The sequence below is a fragment of the Canis lupus genome, chromosome 2, assembly GCF_003254725.2.
Source record: "Canis lupus dingo isolate Sandy chromosome 2, ASM325472v2, whole genome shotgun sequence".
Classification (NCBI taxonomy): domain Eukaryota; kingdom Metazoa; phylum Chordata; class Mammalia; order Carnivora; family Canidae; genus Canis; species Canis lupus.
Window position 1 is genome coordinate 30785166 of NC_064244.1, and position 13914 is coordinate 30799079.

Sequence of the window (13914 nt, forward strand, 5' to 3'; positions counted from 1 at the left end):
GTGTCTCATGAATAAGTAAATAAAATCTTGAAAAAATAAACAGTTATACCCGTTGTCAATCTGTAAGAAAACCTTTAGCTACAAGGACTTCGAGCCTGCTAATTGCATGAAGCAGGACGGGCCTCCTATTCCCGCCAGGAGACCACAGAAACAGACCCCAGGGGGTCTCCTCCCCGGCCCCCCAGAAGCCAGGGCGTCTGCAGACCGGAGTCTTGCCAGGCTGAGGGACAGAGGTGCCACCACCATCCCCGAGGGGCCGAAGACACCCGTAGGTTCTGCGGGGAAAAACCTCGCCCGGAGGGGGGGCATCAACAGGTGCAAGGAACGGGTTAATCCTGCGGCCGTCCTCCCCCGATGGTGCCCAAGGGCCGGGCCAGTCCAACCCGCGCAGGCCTGGCCCAGATCTGCAGCAGGCCCGGCTGCAGCCAGACAAACAAACCCGCTGCCAGGCCCCAAGCAGAGATGCCAGCGTTTCCCGCTCAACACACCTCCCACAGACTTTCTGGAAGGAAAAAACCCAAGAACCCTGTGTCTACAGAGCAGCACCCTGTTCAACGGTCCGGGGGTGTCGGCACGTTCCACGGAGACCCTCGCGGCCGTCCAGGCGGGCCGACCCCAGCCCACGGTCGCCTCCCGGGTCCTCTGATGGCCGCCCCCCGCGGGGGAGCGGGTTTCCCCCGAGCACGGGGCGTGGATCAGGGACGTATCTGCTCCGACTCACGATCCATCCTCACGCATGAAGAGTCACGCTTCCCCACCCTTTTCATCAGGATGTCCGTGACCTCAGCTCCTGGTCCTCCCCCTGTTTCGGGAGGTGGACTTGAGGCTTTTTCCCTCCCACCTCCTTGTCTCTGTCTCGCTGCCTCTTGAATCAACCCTTTCCTTGCCACACACACACACAAAAGACAATAAACGAGCAAAACGTGTGGAACAGATGCCTGAATGAGGTTTAAGAAGATAAAACTAAGGGCCCCTGGGTGGCTCCGCGGTGGAGCAGCTGCCGTCAGCTCAGGGTGTGACCCTGGGTCCGGGGATCGAGTCCCACCTCAGGCTCCCTACGTGGAGCCTGCTTCTCCCTCTGCCCGTGTCTCTGCCTCTGCGTATGTCTCATGAATAAATAAATAAAATCTTAAAAAAAAAAGTCCAGTCTGAGAAGGATTAGTGTGGAAGTCGCTGTGTCTCCAGTTTCCACACCCAAACACTCAGCAGGTGCACGGCCGCCAGGCCCACCCCGTGCGCTCCACGACACGCACGCCAAGGGCACATCCAGCCCTACCGTGGGGCTTCCTGACCTTGGCACTGCGGACACTGGGGCAAAATCACGAATTCCTCGATGTGGGAGCTGCTCTGGGCTCAACGGCCTGGGAGCACCAGCCCCGGTGTCCACGCCCGAGATGCCAGGAGGTCCACTCCCACCCCGATAACCGGACCGTCGTTAAACATCTCCTGACACGTCCCCAGGGGTGAATCACAGCCCTACTATGGGCTCCACTGGGCGCGTGAGCTGTCGCCCCAGCCCCACCAGTGACAAAGACGCAGAAAATGCAGACTTCCTTCTACCGACGAACCACGGGTCCATTCCTTTAACTGTGAAATACCGGATAGGACTTGCTTGTCCCCCCACCGCCACCCCCGCACCCCGTGAAGCCCAGTGGGGCGGGGACCCAACGGCAGCTCCGAAACGTCACCGGCCATGGCGACAGGCACTGCAGGCCCGCGGGCCACAGGAGCCAGGGCCCCGGCACATCCGCCCTCCGAGAGAGCCTTCCCCAAGCCCAAGCCTCAGGAGCTGCCGTCAGGCCCGGGGTGCAGCGTCCCTGCGGCTCTCGGGCGAACGCAAGCCTCCCCAGAAGGCTGTGGAGCGAGATCAGGAGGCAGAGCGGCCTCTGCGCACACGGCCAGCAGCCGCCGCGGGAATGCACACACGTGTGCCTGCCCGTGGGACCCTGAGCATGGAATGGAGGGGACGGGGCGGGGGGCACGGGGGATGATGGGGGACCGGGGACAGGGCAGCGGGGGGCTCCTCCACGCCGGCCAGCGGCAGCTGTGACCCCGAAGCGCCCGACACAGGGGGACCGAGCGATGGCCTGCAAATGCTCCGCGGGGCCCGTGGCCTTCCTGTTGCCCAAACGGGAGCAACGGCAACCCGCGTCAGAAGCGCCGCGCGAGGAGGCCTCCCAGGGCAGCAGGCAAAGCAAACTCCCTCCCGCACGCGGTGCGCGGCCCAGGGAGCCACGGCCCACGAACGGCCTCCTCCCGGGGCAGAAACACGCGCCGCGGGCACCGGCTCCACACCAGCTCCAGGGCTCAGGTAGGGCCGCGCACGCGAGACAGGCGCCCGCAACCAGCATCAGAAACCGCTGTGGCCCACGGCGCCAAACCTGGCACAAGGGACAGTCACTGGTGCCCAGGGTTGGGATCAGGGTCATCCTAGGGGTCTACGTCCAGAGCAGGCCTCCTGCCTCAGGACACGGGCAATGTGGGGCTGTGACCCACAGCGTGCAGCCGCCTGGGGACGGAGGGGCACTGGGGGGACGGGGGGGTCACCAGAGGGACGGAGAGGATCCTGGGGACAGAAGGGTCACTGGGGGCTGGGGGTCACCAGGGGAATAGAGAGGGTCCTGGGGATGGGGGGGGGAGTGGAGGGGGGGAGAAGAGGGGGGAAGGGGAGGATGGGGAGGAGGGGGGCTGCAGATGAAGACATCCATCCCCCAAGACCACCAGGTGCAGACAAAAGGGCATTATGTCCCGGTATGCTGTCCCTTCCTGCTGCACCCCCGGCCCCCCATCTCACAGACCGGCATCTGGAGCCCCCCACCCCACATCCCTGCAAGCCCCCCCACCCCGCATCTGGACCAGGGAGCCCCCCACTCTGCATCTCTGCAAGCCCCCCCACCCCAACTCCCTACACCTGGACCAGGGAGCCCCCCACCCCACATCCCTGTGAGTCCCCCCACCCTGCACCTGGACCAGGGAGCGCCACCCCCTCCCCAAAGGCCCCCCCACCTGGATCCCATCTCCCGCCACCTGGTGCCAGGTCGCAGAGCCCGGGCCCGCGCCAGGCACAGGTCCCTGAGCCAGACTAAGCCGCAGGGAGACGCAGCACCGACCTCATAGATGAAGTACACTTTGGCTCCCACGTATATGCCCATGCGCACGACAGCTCGGACGGCAGCATTCATACCTGCGGAGGGAACGGGACAGTCGTCAGTGACCAGCGGGGCGACTCTGGCGCTGCCCTCGGACCCACCCGAAGGCTTCCCACCTGGACGACGGGCCTGGGGCGTCCCTCAGGGGTCCGTGTCTCGGGCCCGCGGAGCGTCACCACAGGCAGACTCGGGCGCCACCCCGCGGGGCCACAGGCCACGGCGCCCCGTCCTCAAGACCCCGGGGAGGACGCAAGGTTGTCAGCAAGCCAAACTCCCAGAAATACAGAAAATGACAGTTCTCGTGACGCGAGGGGTAGAGAAGAACACGGGATTTCATGAGCAGCTACTGCAGTAAACGACTCCTCGGGCCACGGCAGTGAAAGGCTGCGAGTCCCGAAGCCGGACAAGCTGTGCACGCTCGGCGTCAGTCGGGCTCGTCACCCGAGAGGTCGACGCGGACGCGGACAGGTGCACGTCCAGGGGCCTCGTCACCTCACGTCCTCGAATCTGAACAACCTACTAACGGGTGCTCGGCCCTCCAGACCCTCGACTCCCTGCATCCAGGCACGAGCGGCCACTGTGCCGCGCTCACACCCTCTGCGCATGCACCTGTGCGGAGGCCCGCCCCCCGCCCCCGCGCCCCTGAAATGGACATTTCCCCCCACACCAGCTCCGGATCCCACCATGTCCCTCTAATGTCACCCACGCTGTGGCCAGAGTGACTTACAAATACTTTCTTGGTTTTTTTTGTTTTGTTTTTTGTTTTGTTTTTTTAAAGATTCTGGAAAAGGCAAAACTATGGAGACGACGACGAGATGCGGGGCTGCAGAGGGGCAGGGGCCGTAGCGACCAGTCCTCGCCGCCGCTGCACGGTGGCCGGGGTCCAACCACATCTGTCCAAACCCACGGGACGCCCCCCGGCAGCAGCGACTCTGGCGGCGGCTCCGGGGGAGGAGGGTGCGTCCGCGTTCCCGAGGCAGGCCGTGCAGTGGGGGAGCCGAGCACGCGGGGGCACGGGTCCTCCTTGTACCTTCCATTCAGGTATGAACGGGCCAAAACGGCTCCAGAAAATAAAGTCTTTAGGGCACGGACTGGGGGCACCTGGCGGGCTCAGTCGGAGGGGCCGTGATTCTAGACCTCGGGGCTGCACGTTCAAGGCCCACACACTGGGCGTAGAAGTGACTTACAGATAAAACATTTAAAAATAAGTACGAAGGAAACGCTGGCCTGCGTCCTTTCCCCTGGGCTGCCCCCGCAGCCGGCCACGGAGCCCCGCGGCTGCACCGTCCCGGCACCAGCCCGAGCGTGCCCCTCCGGTTCTCCAGAGGTTACCGGGTGGGAACCCACGGGCACCAATGTGGCCTCCACGGGGCCTGCATGCAGGCAGCCACACCTGCAGGAGGAGGCAGCCCCTCACTCCGCCCTATTATCCTGGAAGGGCCGCCCCGCGCCCGTGCGCACACCGTGTGGGGCGCTCACGCATCTGCACCTGGACAGGTGCGCTCTCCATGGCCCGGCCAGGTGTGCACATGGCCTGCAGCCTCACCCCGAGGCCTTACGGATGGAGGAGCACAGCTGCTCACCGTCCCTTCCGACAGACCCCAGGATTCTAGGCCTAGCTCCATGGCCCCCATCCCAGGGAGATAACCCCAAACACTCCACCACGTGAACACCATCCCCAGGGGACCGGCACCTGCAGGCCTGCGCCCACCTGAGAACCCCTCCTTCCTCACGAGGACGCTGGCTCCGGGGGTGGGGTGGGGTGGGGTGGGGGGGAGTCCTCTTGTAAAGGCCTCCCTTTATGGGGAGTTTCTAGAGAATGTAGGACACAGCAGAACACTGTGACGAGTGACCCCCGGAGACCCGGGTCACGGAGGTCCGCAGACCTTCACGCCAGCCCCACGCCCAAGTCCCAGCCTGGCCTCTTGGTGTTAACCTGCACTCACCTGAGACGGGGGCTCGCCGGGTCACCTGCGGCAGTGGGCGTCCCTGGGGGGTGGGGGCTGGGGGGGCTTCCCTGGTGGGGAGAGGAGGTTCCTGGGAGGGCGAGGGCTGTTCACCCTCTAGCAAACAACTATCCCTCAGCCCTGCTCAGATTTTATTCATTTGCAAGTGAGTGCACTTTGCTTAAACCAGCGGGCCTCCCCCAGCTGGGGCACACCTGCCGCGCGAGGGGCCTGGGAGGTCACGCCTCCAGCTCTGCAGCAGATGGACGCACTCCAGGGGAAGAGGAAGTCTGGTCCCCGCAGACAACCTGAGAGCCAGGGGAGCAAAATGAACAAACGGCCCCGCTGGAGCGAGAACCTTAGTCTCTATTTTATCTTCACTTAAAAGGCGAGCGGATTCCCTCGGGGCGGGCGCACCTGCCCTGCTGTAGGATGGCCCCAGAGGAGCGAGGAACGAAACCGCCTGCTGGCCCCAAGGGAGGGCTTCCCTGCTTGGGGCGGGGCCTGCGCTGGGTCAGCTGGTCCTGGGAATGGGGTGGGGCCGGGTGGGGCCGTGGCCCTGTGGGGGACTGGGACAGGGACGGGGGACAGGGACAGTGGACGGGGGACAGGGACAGTGGACGGCTGCGAGGAGCCGACCCTCCAGGACATAAATCTAGCCTTAAAGAATCGCCCGCGCGCCCCTCGGTCCCAGGGCCTCAGTCACACACAGCTTGGACGCGGCATCCATTCCTTGTGCTTTCACTTTTGTTTCGGCACCAGATCTGGGAATTTACGACCCTCCTGGGGTGGCTCCGTCCTGGAAGCCTCTGCCTGGGGCTCAGGTCATGGTCCCCGAGGTCCTGGGATCGGGTCCTGCTTCTGCTTCTCCCTCTCCCCCTGCCCCTCCCTGTATGGGCTCTCTTGCTCTCGCTCGCTCAAATAAATAAAATCTTAAAAAAAAAAAAAAAAAAAGAACAGATCAACAACAACTCTCCTAACGATTTCCACGGGCAAATGTCATCCTGCTACCAAGTCAGAATCTTAGAATTTGGAAACACTACCAGCTGATGGGAACGGTGAGATCCTCCGTTCAACCCAACAAACGGAACAGGTGCACCAAGTGCTCCCCGGATGTCATGGACGGGGAAGCCCCTGCAGGTGAGGGCTGGCGGCCATGAAGACCATTCCTTCCTCAATTAAAATAAGAACTTAGGAAAAAAAAATGAATGACAGAAAGGAATTGCGGAACCAATCACTGTCCTGGACGTCCGACACGAATGTAACTACACTGCAGTAAAAGTAAAGACGGTTAAAAAAATAATTTTAAAAAAATAACTTAAATGATGTTTTTAAGAAATCATTTAAATAGGGGATCCCAGGGTGGCTCAGCAGTTTAGCTCCTGCCTTCAGCCCAGGGCATGACCCCGGGGTCCCAGGATCAAGTCCCGCATCGGGTTGCCCGCAGGGAGCCTGCTTCTCCCTCTGCCTGGGTCTCTGCCCCTCTCTCTCTCTCTCTCTCTCATGAATAAATAAATATTTTTTAAAATAATAATTTAAATAATTAAAAAAAGAGAAAAAAGACATCCTTCCTTCCCCGAGGTCACGGAGTGCAGTGGCCCCGTGTCCAAACGCCTCCGGAGGTCTGCTCTGATGGAGACCAATCTGCAAGGAGCGAGGAGTCTGTTGATGCTGATAAAGTAACAGGGGCTCATCCCCATCGGCGCGGGCTCCTCACTTAGCCCTTCCGACCCTCTGGAGCTACGTACCCCCCTCCCGCCCCCGCCACCGCCTCATGATCGCTCCCTCACTGATTAAACTCCTTTTTGAAAAATCGAGTGAGGTTGTTCAGTCGCACTGGCTTCCCCCTGAAATCCTGTAGACCTCAGCTTCGGACCGAGGCAGAGATGTCAGGAAACAAACTTAGAGCCCCTCATCTTGCCCTTGCTCCTCGAGTCCTTCATAAAAGCTTCCCCATTTAACAACGGAGGAGTCCCAAGGACGCCCGCGCCCCATCAGCGGCTTCCTGCATCCTGCTGCATGCGAGGCGCTGGGCCCCGGGCGAAGGCGTGGAAAGTCAGAGGGCGGCCTGCGACGGGTGTGCGAGGGCAGGCTGGCTCACCGCGCGCCCACCCGACGCCGGCGGACGGGGCACCCTGTCACTGATGCATCGGCAAGCGTGGCCTGCCCGGCTCTGCGGGGCGGCGAATAGGGCCCGACGGGCACACGGCGCCACCGCCCTGGCAGGTGCCGAGGAGAAGCATCCAAAGCACAGCAGGGCTGGGGGACCCGGGGCAGTACAGCGGGGGACGCGGGGAGCCGGCGCGGGGCCCTGGAGAAGCCCTGACGCCCAAGAACCGGACGACCAGCCAAGGGGACATCTGCACAAGGAGGCTCCTGCAGGCCCTGCCGGCGTCCCCTGCGCGCCTCCCGGACTTGGCCACGTGCACACAGCAGGGCCCCTGGGTGCTCCCCCCGCGGCGCGGGCCTGACGGATCTCGCTGATGACGCTTATCCTGGGAGGCCCGGAAACCCTAGGGTGCGCAAGACGAACATTCACAACGAACTTCTCCGGTTTCTTTTCCTTCCGAGATGTGATGATGTCACCTTCCCCTCCTGGCCGCTCTGCTGCCCTTATCAGAAGCACCCAGTCTGCCCAGGTGGCTTCCCTGCCCCTACGAGGTAAATCCAAAGTCCTCCCTGCCTGCCCCTCCCCACAGCCTCACCCAGCGGGCCCTGTGCCCTTCTCCCGGCCCCGGGCTGCTGGGCACTAGCTCAGCCCTCGGCGCCGGGGGGGATGAGGGCAGGAAAAGGGGAAATGAACCCCAGGAATACTAAGCCAGAGCTGAGCCAACGAGGAGGAGGGGCTATGGCCAGTGGCCCTACAGCACCCTTCCCACCATTTTCTGCCCAGAAGGGACATCCAGTCTCGTCACGTATTTGCACCTTTGTACGCAAGGGGTCCCACGGTCATGAACCTTGCAGTCGAGGTCCTCCTCGAGGTCAGAAAGCCACTCCATGAAACTGCCCCAGGGACCCAGGACACAGGCACCAGCTGTGGTTCTCAGGCCGCAGCAAGACCCACAAAACCAGAATGTGCACCTCACCAGGACCCCGGGGCGGCCTCTACACAACCCAGAGGGAGCGTGTGAGCCCCTGGGGGCGTCGGGCCTGCAGGGCCCTGGGCTGGGCGCTGCCTTCCCCCTTCTATCCTCCTCCTTCCACGGAAGACATTCACTGGGGAGAAGGAAGGAGGACAGAGGGACTCTGCGTCCTTCATTCTGCAAACGAGAAACAGAGGCCTGCCCGCTGCCCCGAGGAGAACCAGGGAGGGGCCCATCAGTCAGTCTCCTGGTCCCCCAGGCGGCTCCACCACGCGCCTGCTGCGGCTTGTCCTGACAAGCACAATTGCCGGAATTCCCAGCGAGCTAAGCCAAGGGTGGCGGGGACGCGTGGGGCGAAGGACACGGGGGCTTCCTGGCAGGCGCTCGGCCGTGCGTGGAACCGGAGCGCCAGCCCAGGCCTGCGGAGAGGGATTCGGACGGCACCTCAGCCTCCCGCTTGACACGAGGTCCTCCCGACCTCATCACAACCACGCGGGGTGTGCAGTTCGGGGGTCCCGGCGCCTGCCTTCCCCGCGTTGCCGGCCGCCACCTTTCTAACGGGGACGGCTTCCTTCCCGAGTCCCGCCGGCCCCAGTTCTCCCCGACGAAAGGTGTCCGTCCTGAACCGAAGCCGTTTGTTCCCCATAAGGCAGATCTGGGGTTTTCGGACCTCAGGGTGTCCAGCTCCTAGGAGTCGCCCGGACCGGCCCCGCAGGGAAACGGGGCAGCGGCTGCAGGCCCATGGCACTCGCGGGGTTAATGCTCTAACCCCAACATGCTGCCTCCTAGACGCACCCATACTTCCTAAATTAACTAAATGTTAAGTGGGGGAAAAAAAAATCCCAGTACAGAGCGTGCGTACAGAGTTCCAGGCCCGGAAGGGGCCCCGGGGAGATGAGACACCCACGGGTCCCCCGTTTCCGCGGCGCACTGGGAACCTGCCTGCCGGGCTCGGGGCAAGCGCACGGGGAAGGCGCCCCCTGGAGGTGTTCGGGGAGCGCGCAGTCAGCCGCAGGAGCACCTGGGCCCTGGCCAGCAACGGGCGCCTGGCGTCTGTGACGGCGGCAGGAGAGCTCGGGGCACCTGCCCTTCCCAAGTACCGCTGCGCAGGTAGAAGGGAGCCTCTGAGGAGCGACGGCCCAGGTCACCGAAATGACTTAATGGGAAAGGGAAGCGGCCAGAGCTGGCAGTCGCCCCCGCATTTTATGAAAGGGGAGCGGCCCACAGGCCTTCGTGGGATTCAGGAGACCGACCACGCAGCAGACAGGAGAGCCTGCTGGGGTGGCGCACGGGGTGGCCGCCACAGAGGCCCCCGGGAAGAGGCTCTTGGGTCCCGGCCCCACTGCCACTGAGAACGCAGGGCACCAGGTCCTGGCAAAGCTCACTGGCCTCGGCAGGCACCGGGCGTAAGCTAGCAGCCCGCCACCAGCCCCCGCTGCTCCCGATGTCCTGTCCGACCTCTCCGGGTCCCCTGCTCCCTGCTCCGTCTGCTTGCCCCGAGGTGAGGGAGGGAGGGCTCGACCTTCCCAGCCACGCTGCCCCCCAGGACACTCGATTTCCCCTCCTGCTCCTCTGCGCCGGGGCCCACGGTCTGTAGCCAGTGATTCATGTTCGGCGAGTGACACAACCTTGCTCGAGGGCGGCTACTTAGTCACGGAAAGGCTGTCCGTCTGTCCGCCCGCCCGCCCGGCAAGGTGCAAGTTCAGTTTAAACTTGCAGGCATTCCTTGCGACAGCAGAAGAAACCAGAAGCTTGAGAAAAATAACTAGCCCTGGAAAGACTCTGCCTTCGGGGGCAGGGCTGAGGCAGGATCCTCTTCCTTTGGTTTTTTTTTTTTTTCCTCATTACTAAATTCGTTTGGAAAACAAAGCACTTCATTGGGCGCAAGGATGTTGCCGTAAAAAAAAAAAAATGTTTTCTGCTCTGATACCAAAGCTGTTTAAAAATCATCGGGGTGGGGAGTGCCCGGGGGGCTCAGAGGGTTAAGCCGGGCTCAGGTCCAGATCTCAGGGCCTAGAGATGGAGCCCCAGGTGGGGTCTGCGTCAGCAAGGAGTCTGTTTGGGATTCTCTCTCCTTCCCCAACCCCCGCCCTGCAATACATAAATACGTACATATACATATATATAAAAAAAAAAAAACCTTTAAAACCTGGACTTTAACTTTACAACCACACCTGAAGAGCATGGCCCTACTGGGAAGGAGGTGGGATCCAGACCCCACAGAAGTCGTTTTAAAGCCTGTCTCCTGCCACAGAGGACCTGGGTAGCCCGGACCAGGTCGCGTATGTCCTTGTGGGTCTTTCTCCCAATCCTCCACAGTGAGGACGTACCTATCTGGGAGCAATGTGAGCAGGCCTGGGGAGAACCGTAAGGCTCCTGGAACCCAAAGCGTGCCCAATAGACAGTCGCTGCTGTTTATTGGCTTCCATCTCCCGTGGAATCCTACCATAATTTCACATTTGATCGGAAAACCTGAGATCAAGACTCGCGTCTTTAGCGAGGGGAGGAACTCTCCAATCTCAGGGAAATTCTGCCAACAGAATCTGGACTCAGCCCAAAATGGCAAAAGAACCGAGTGTCTGACACATTATCTCTGTCGGAATAACCTCGTCTAAGAGTCTGTGAACGTGTTGCTGCTAAGACCAGACCCTCTGAGCTCACGTCGGGATCAGCTTTCTCCGGAAGAAACGCATCCAGAGGCTCCGGCAGGTCTAAGACGGGATAAAAGCAGGAGATGGCGCTTTGCATGCAGGCCAAGAAAAACCCCGAGCCAGCGGCCCACCCTTGGAGTGGGGCCCCAGGCATGTTGGTCTCTCCCTGGGGTGGCCCAGAGGTGCCAAGTTGAGAGCATCCATCACCTCCCCTGACCTCACACCAACAGCGCAGCCTTCTGTAATTTTGCTTCTCAGACTATCCTGTCCCACTGCCCATAAGGCGTGCAGCCTTACTGGCCTCTATCGTGACTACTCCCAAGTGGCTGAGCCAGGCTAAGCAGTGGAAAGTGCTGACTCTGTGTGTTGCCCCAGCATCTCCAGGGCCTGCACGTCAACTACCAGGTAGCTGAGCAAACCCCAGGACAGGGATTCAAAAGAATGACCCACTATATAAATTAAAAAAAAAAAAAAATCTATTTAAACAGACACACCACCTTAATTGTAAAATCACCTGGAAAGTGGCCTGCTGCTTAGAGCCTCCTTCTCTTCCTCTGCCAAAGACGCATTTCTTTCAGGTTAAGATTCACTCAAAATGCTTCCTACTTTGGGGCACCCAGGGGGGCAGTGGTTGAGCACCTATCTGCCTTTGCTCAGGGCGTGACCCCGGGGTTCTGGAGTCGAGTCCCACATGGGCTCCCCCTGCATGGAGCCTGCTTCTGTCTCTGCCTGTGTCTCTGCCTCTGTCATGAATAAATAAATAGAATCTTGGAAGAAAAAAAAAAAAAAGGCAAAAAAAAAAAAAAAAAAGCAGATGCTTCCTAATTTGTGCTGGGGCAGGCAGGTCTCCGGACGCAAGTGCTTGCTAGGCCATGTGACAGGGAAGCCGCCGCCGCACCCCACCAGGCCCCACGTGGCGCGCCCTGGGGTGCTCCTTCAGGTGCGGCTCCGGACTTCCCCGTCGGTCGGGGCCTGTGCTCTCCAACGGTTTCCTTCCCCGGGAAGGGCAATGTCTACACCGGGGCCCGTTACTAGGACGCCAGGGCACGGAGCCGCCGGGGCTGGGGGCGGGGGCGCAGCGGGCACCCGAGCGCCCTCCCCGCGCCCAGGGCGCGCCCCGCCGATGCCGAGGGCCCAGGGCGCAGGGCGCAGGGCGCAGGGCGGCGACTGGCCGGGCATCACGTAGACGCGCGGCGGGCGGGGCTGCGGCCACCGCGCCCCGACCTGCCGCCCCCGCGCCCGCCCCGCCCGGCTCAAGGGCGCCGGGAAGGTCACGCGCGCGGGGGGCGGGGGGGGGGGCGCGGCGCCCGAGCATCCCTGCATCCCTGCACCTGGCGTGACCTGGAAGCCTGGGAGAGCCGGGCACCAGGGCGGGAGCAAGGGCAGGAAATGACCGAACCCGGCTCGGGGAGGCGTCCCCAAGCGGTCTGTGAGCTCCGGGGACGCGCCCCGCCGCACGGCGGCCATCCGCTGGCTGGCGGGGCTGGCGGGGCTGGCTCCTCCGGGGGTGCACCTGCATCCGGGGCGCCCCCTGCGGCCCCACGTGCACGCGGCGCCGGCCCGGGCGTGGCCCCGTCACCCTCCCCTTTAGGCGGTGGAAGTGGTCTCCGCGGGTGTCCGCGGGCCGGGGCTGGGCGCCCCCCGGGCTGCCCCACGTGGCGGGGACGAGCAGGGGCGCTGCGGGGCGCACCCGGGGTGCCCGCTTCCTGCCGGTGGGCGGGCCTAGGCACCCATTTCAGTGTTCGGTTGGGTCGGGAGGGCGGCGGACAGCGCCCCGCGGGGCATCCCCGGCCGGGACCCCGCGCCCCCCGCGCCCCCGCGCCCCCCCCCGCGCCCTCTCTGCTCCCCTCCGCGCCCCCCCGCGCCCCCGCGCCCCTCCAGGCCACAGCGGGGACCCGCCCGAGCCGCGCGCCGGGCACCCGGCCGTTGTAACCGCGCGGTGGGGGCGGGGGCCGCGCGGCTCGGGGCCCGAGGGGACCCTCCATTCCCCGACTCGGACGGGGCTGGCCCGGAGGCCCCGCCGCCAGCCTCAATCTAAAAACTAAACGTGGAGGAGAAAGTAACTGGTCTTCCCGTTAGAGGAGCCGCCGCATCCCCCCCCCCCCCGCCCCGCCAGGTCCCCGCGGCCCCCGGGCTTCCCCGCCTCCCCGTCCGCCCCGCGGGCCCGCTCCCCTCGCCTCCTCCGGGAAGTCCCCGCGCCTGCCCCCGCCGCCCCCGCCGCCCCCGCCGCCCCCGGCCCGGCCCCTCCCCCGGGCCCCCGCATCCCCATCCCCGCGGGCGGGGTCGGGCGCCGCGCACCTTGGGCATCCCCGCCGCTGGTCAGCACGCCGATGGCCTTGCCGGCCCCGGACAGGTGCTCCAGGAACGTCCGCAAGGACACCTTGCTGTCGGAGGCCTCTTCCCCCGCCATGGCGAGCAGGCCGACCGGCGCCGGGGCGGGAGCGGGAGCGCGGCAGGCAGGCAAGGAGGCAGGGAGGGAGGCAGGGAGGGAGGCACGGGGGCCCCGCCCGCGCCGCCGCTCCGAACCCTCCGCCCCCCCGGCTCGGCGCGCGCCAATGGGCGGCCTGGGGCGGGCTCCCGGGCGCGGGAGGGCGGGGTGGGGCGCTCGGAGGCGGGGGCGGGTGGAGGCGAGGCAGCACCGCGGGAGGGGGGCAGCTCCGGGCCGAGGGGAGCGCCGCAGGTGGGGGGATGGAGGCAGAGGGAGCGCCACGGGAGGGGGGGCAGCTCCAGGCTCAGGGGAGCGCCGCAGGTGGGGGGATGGAGGCAGGGGCAGCGCCGCGGGTGGGGGGCGGATGGAGCAGGGGAGTGTGCAGCAAGGGGGGGCACATCGTCTCAGGGGGGGGTGTGCTGCGGGGGGCTCACTGTTGCAGGGGGGTGTGCAGCAGGTGGGGGTACACTGTGGAAGGGGGGTGTGCAGCAGGGGAGGGCACACTGTCGCAGGGGGGTGTGCAGCAGGGGAGGGCTCACTGTCGCAAGGGGGTGTGCAGCAGGGGAGGGCTCACTGTCAGCAGGGGATGTGCAGCAGGTGGGGGCGAACATCGTCGCAGGGGGGTGTGCTGCGGGGGCACAGTGTCGCAGGGGGGTG

At 64.1% G+C, this 13914-nt stretch overlaps 1 protein-coding gene across 5 annotated transcripts in view; it reads right to left on the bottom strand.

The window, feature by feature from the left end:
• Nucleotides 1-13320, bottom strand: part of LOC112659098 (phosphofructokinase, platelet) — a 43691-nt gene extending 30371 nt beyond the window's left edge. For 3 of the 5 annotated variants that reach the window (XM_025445575.3, XM_025445574.3, XM_025445573.3), the window contains exons 1-2: nt 13128-13315; nt 3111-3184 (exon numbers count right to left, since the gene is read on the bottom strand). In XM_025445575.3, coding sequence (XP_025301360.1) covers nt 3111-3184; nt 13128-13239 — 186 coding nt within the window. In that variant the 5' untranslated portion in view covers nt 13240-13315. Of the gene's footprint in view, nt 1-3110; nt 3185-13127 lie in introns of all 5 variants that reach the window. The other 2 variants (XM_025445572.3, XM_049101361.1) reach the window with 2 other exon arrangements.
• Between the last annotated feature and the right edge of the window lie 594 nt (nt 13321-13914).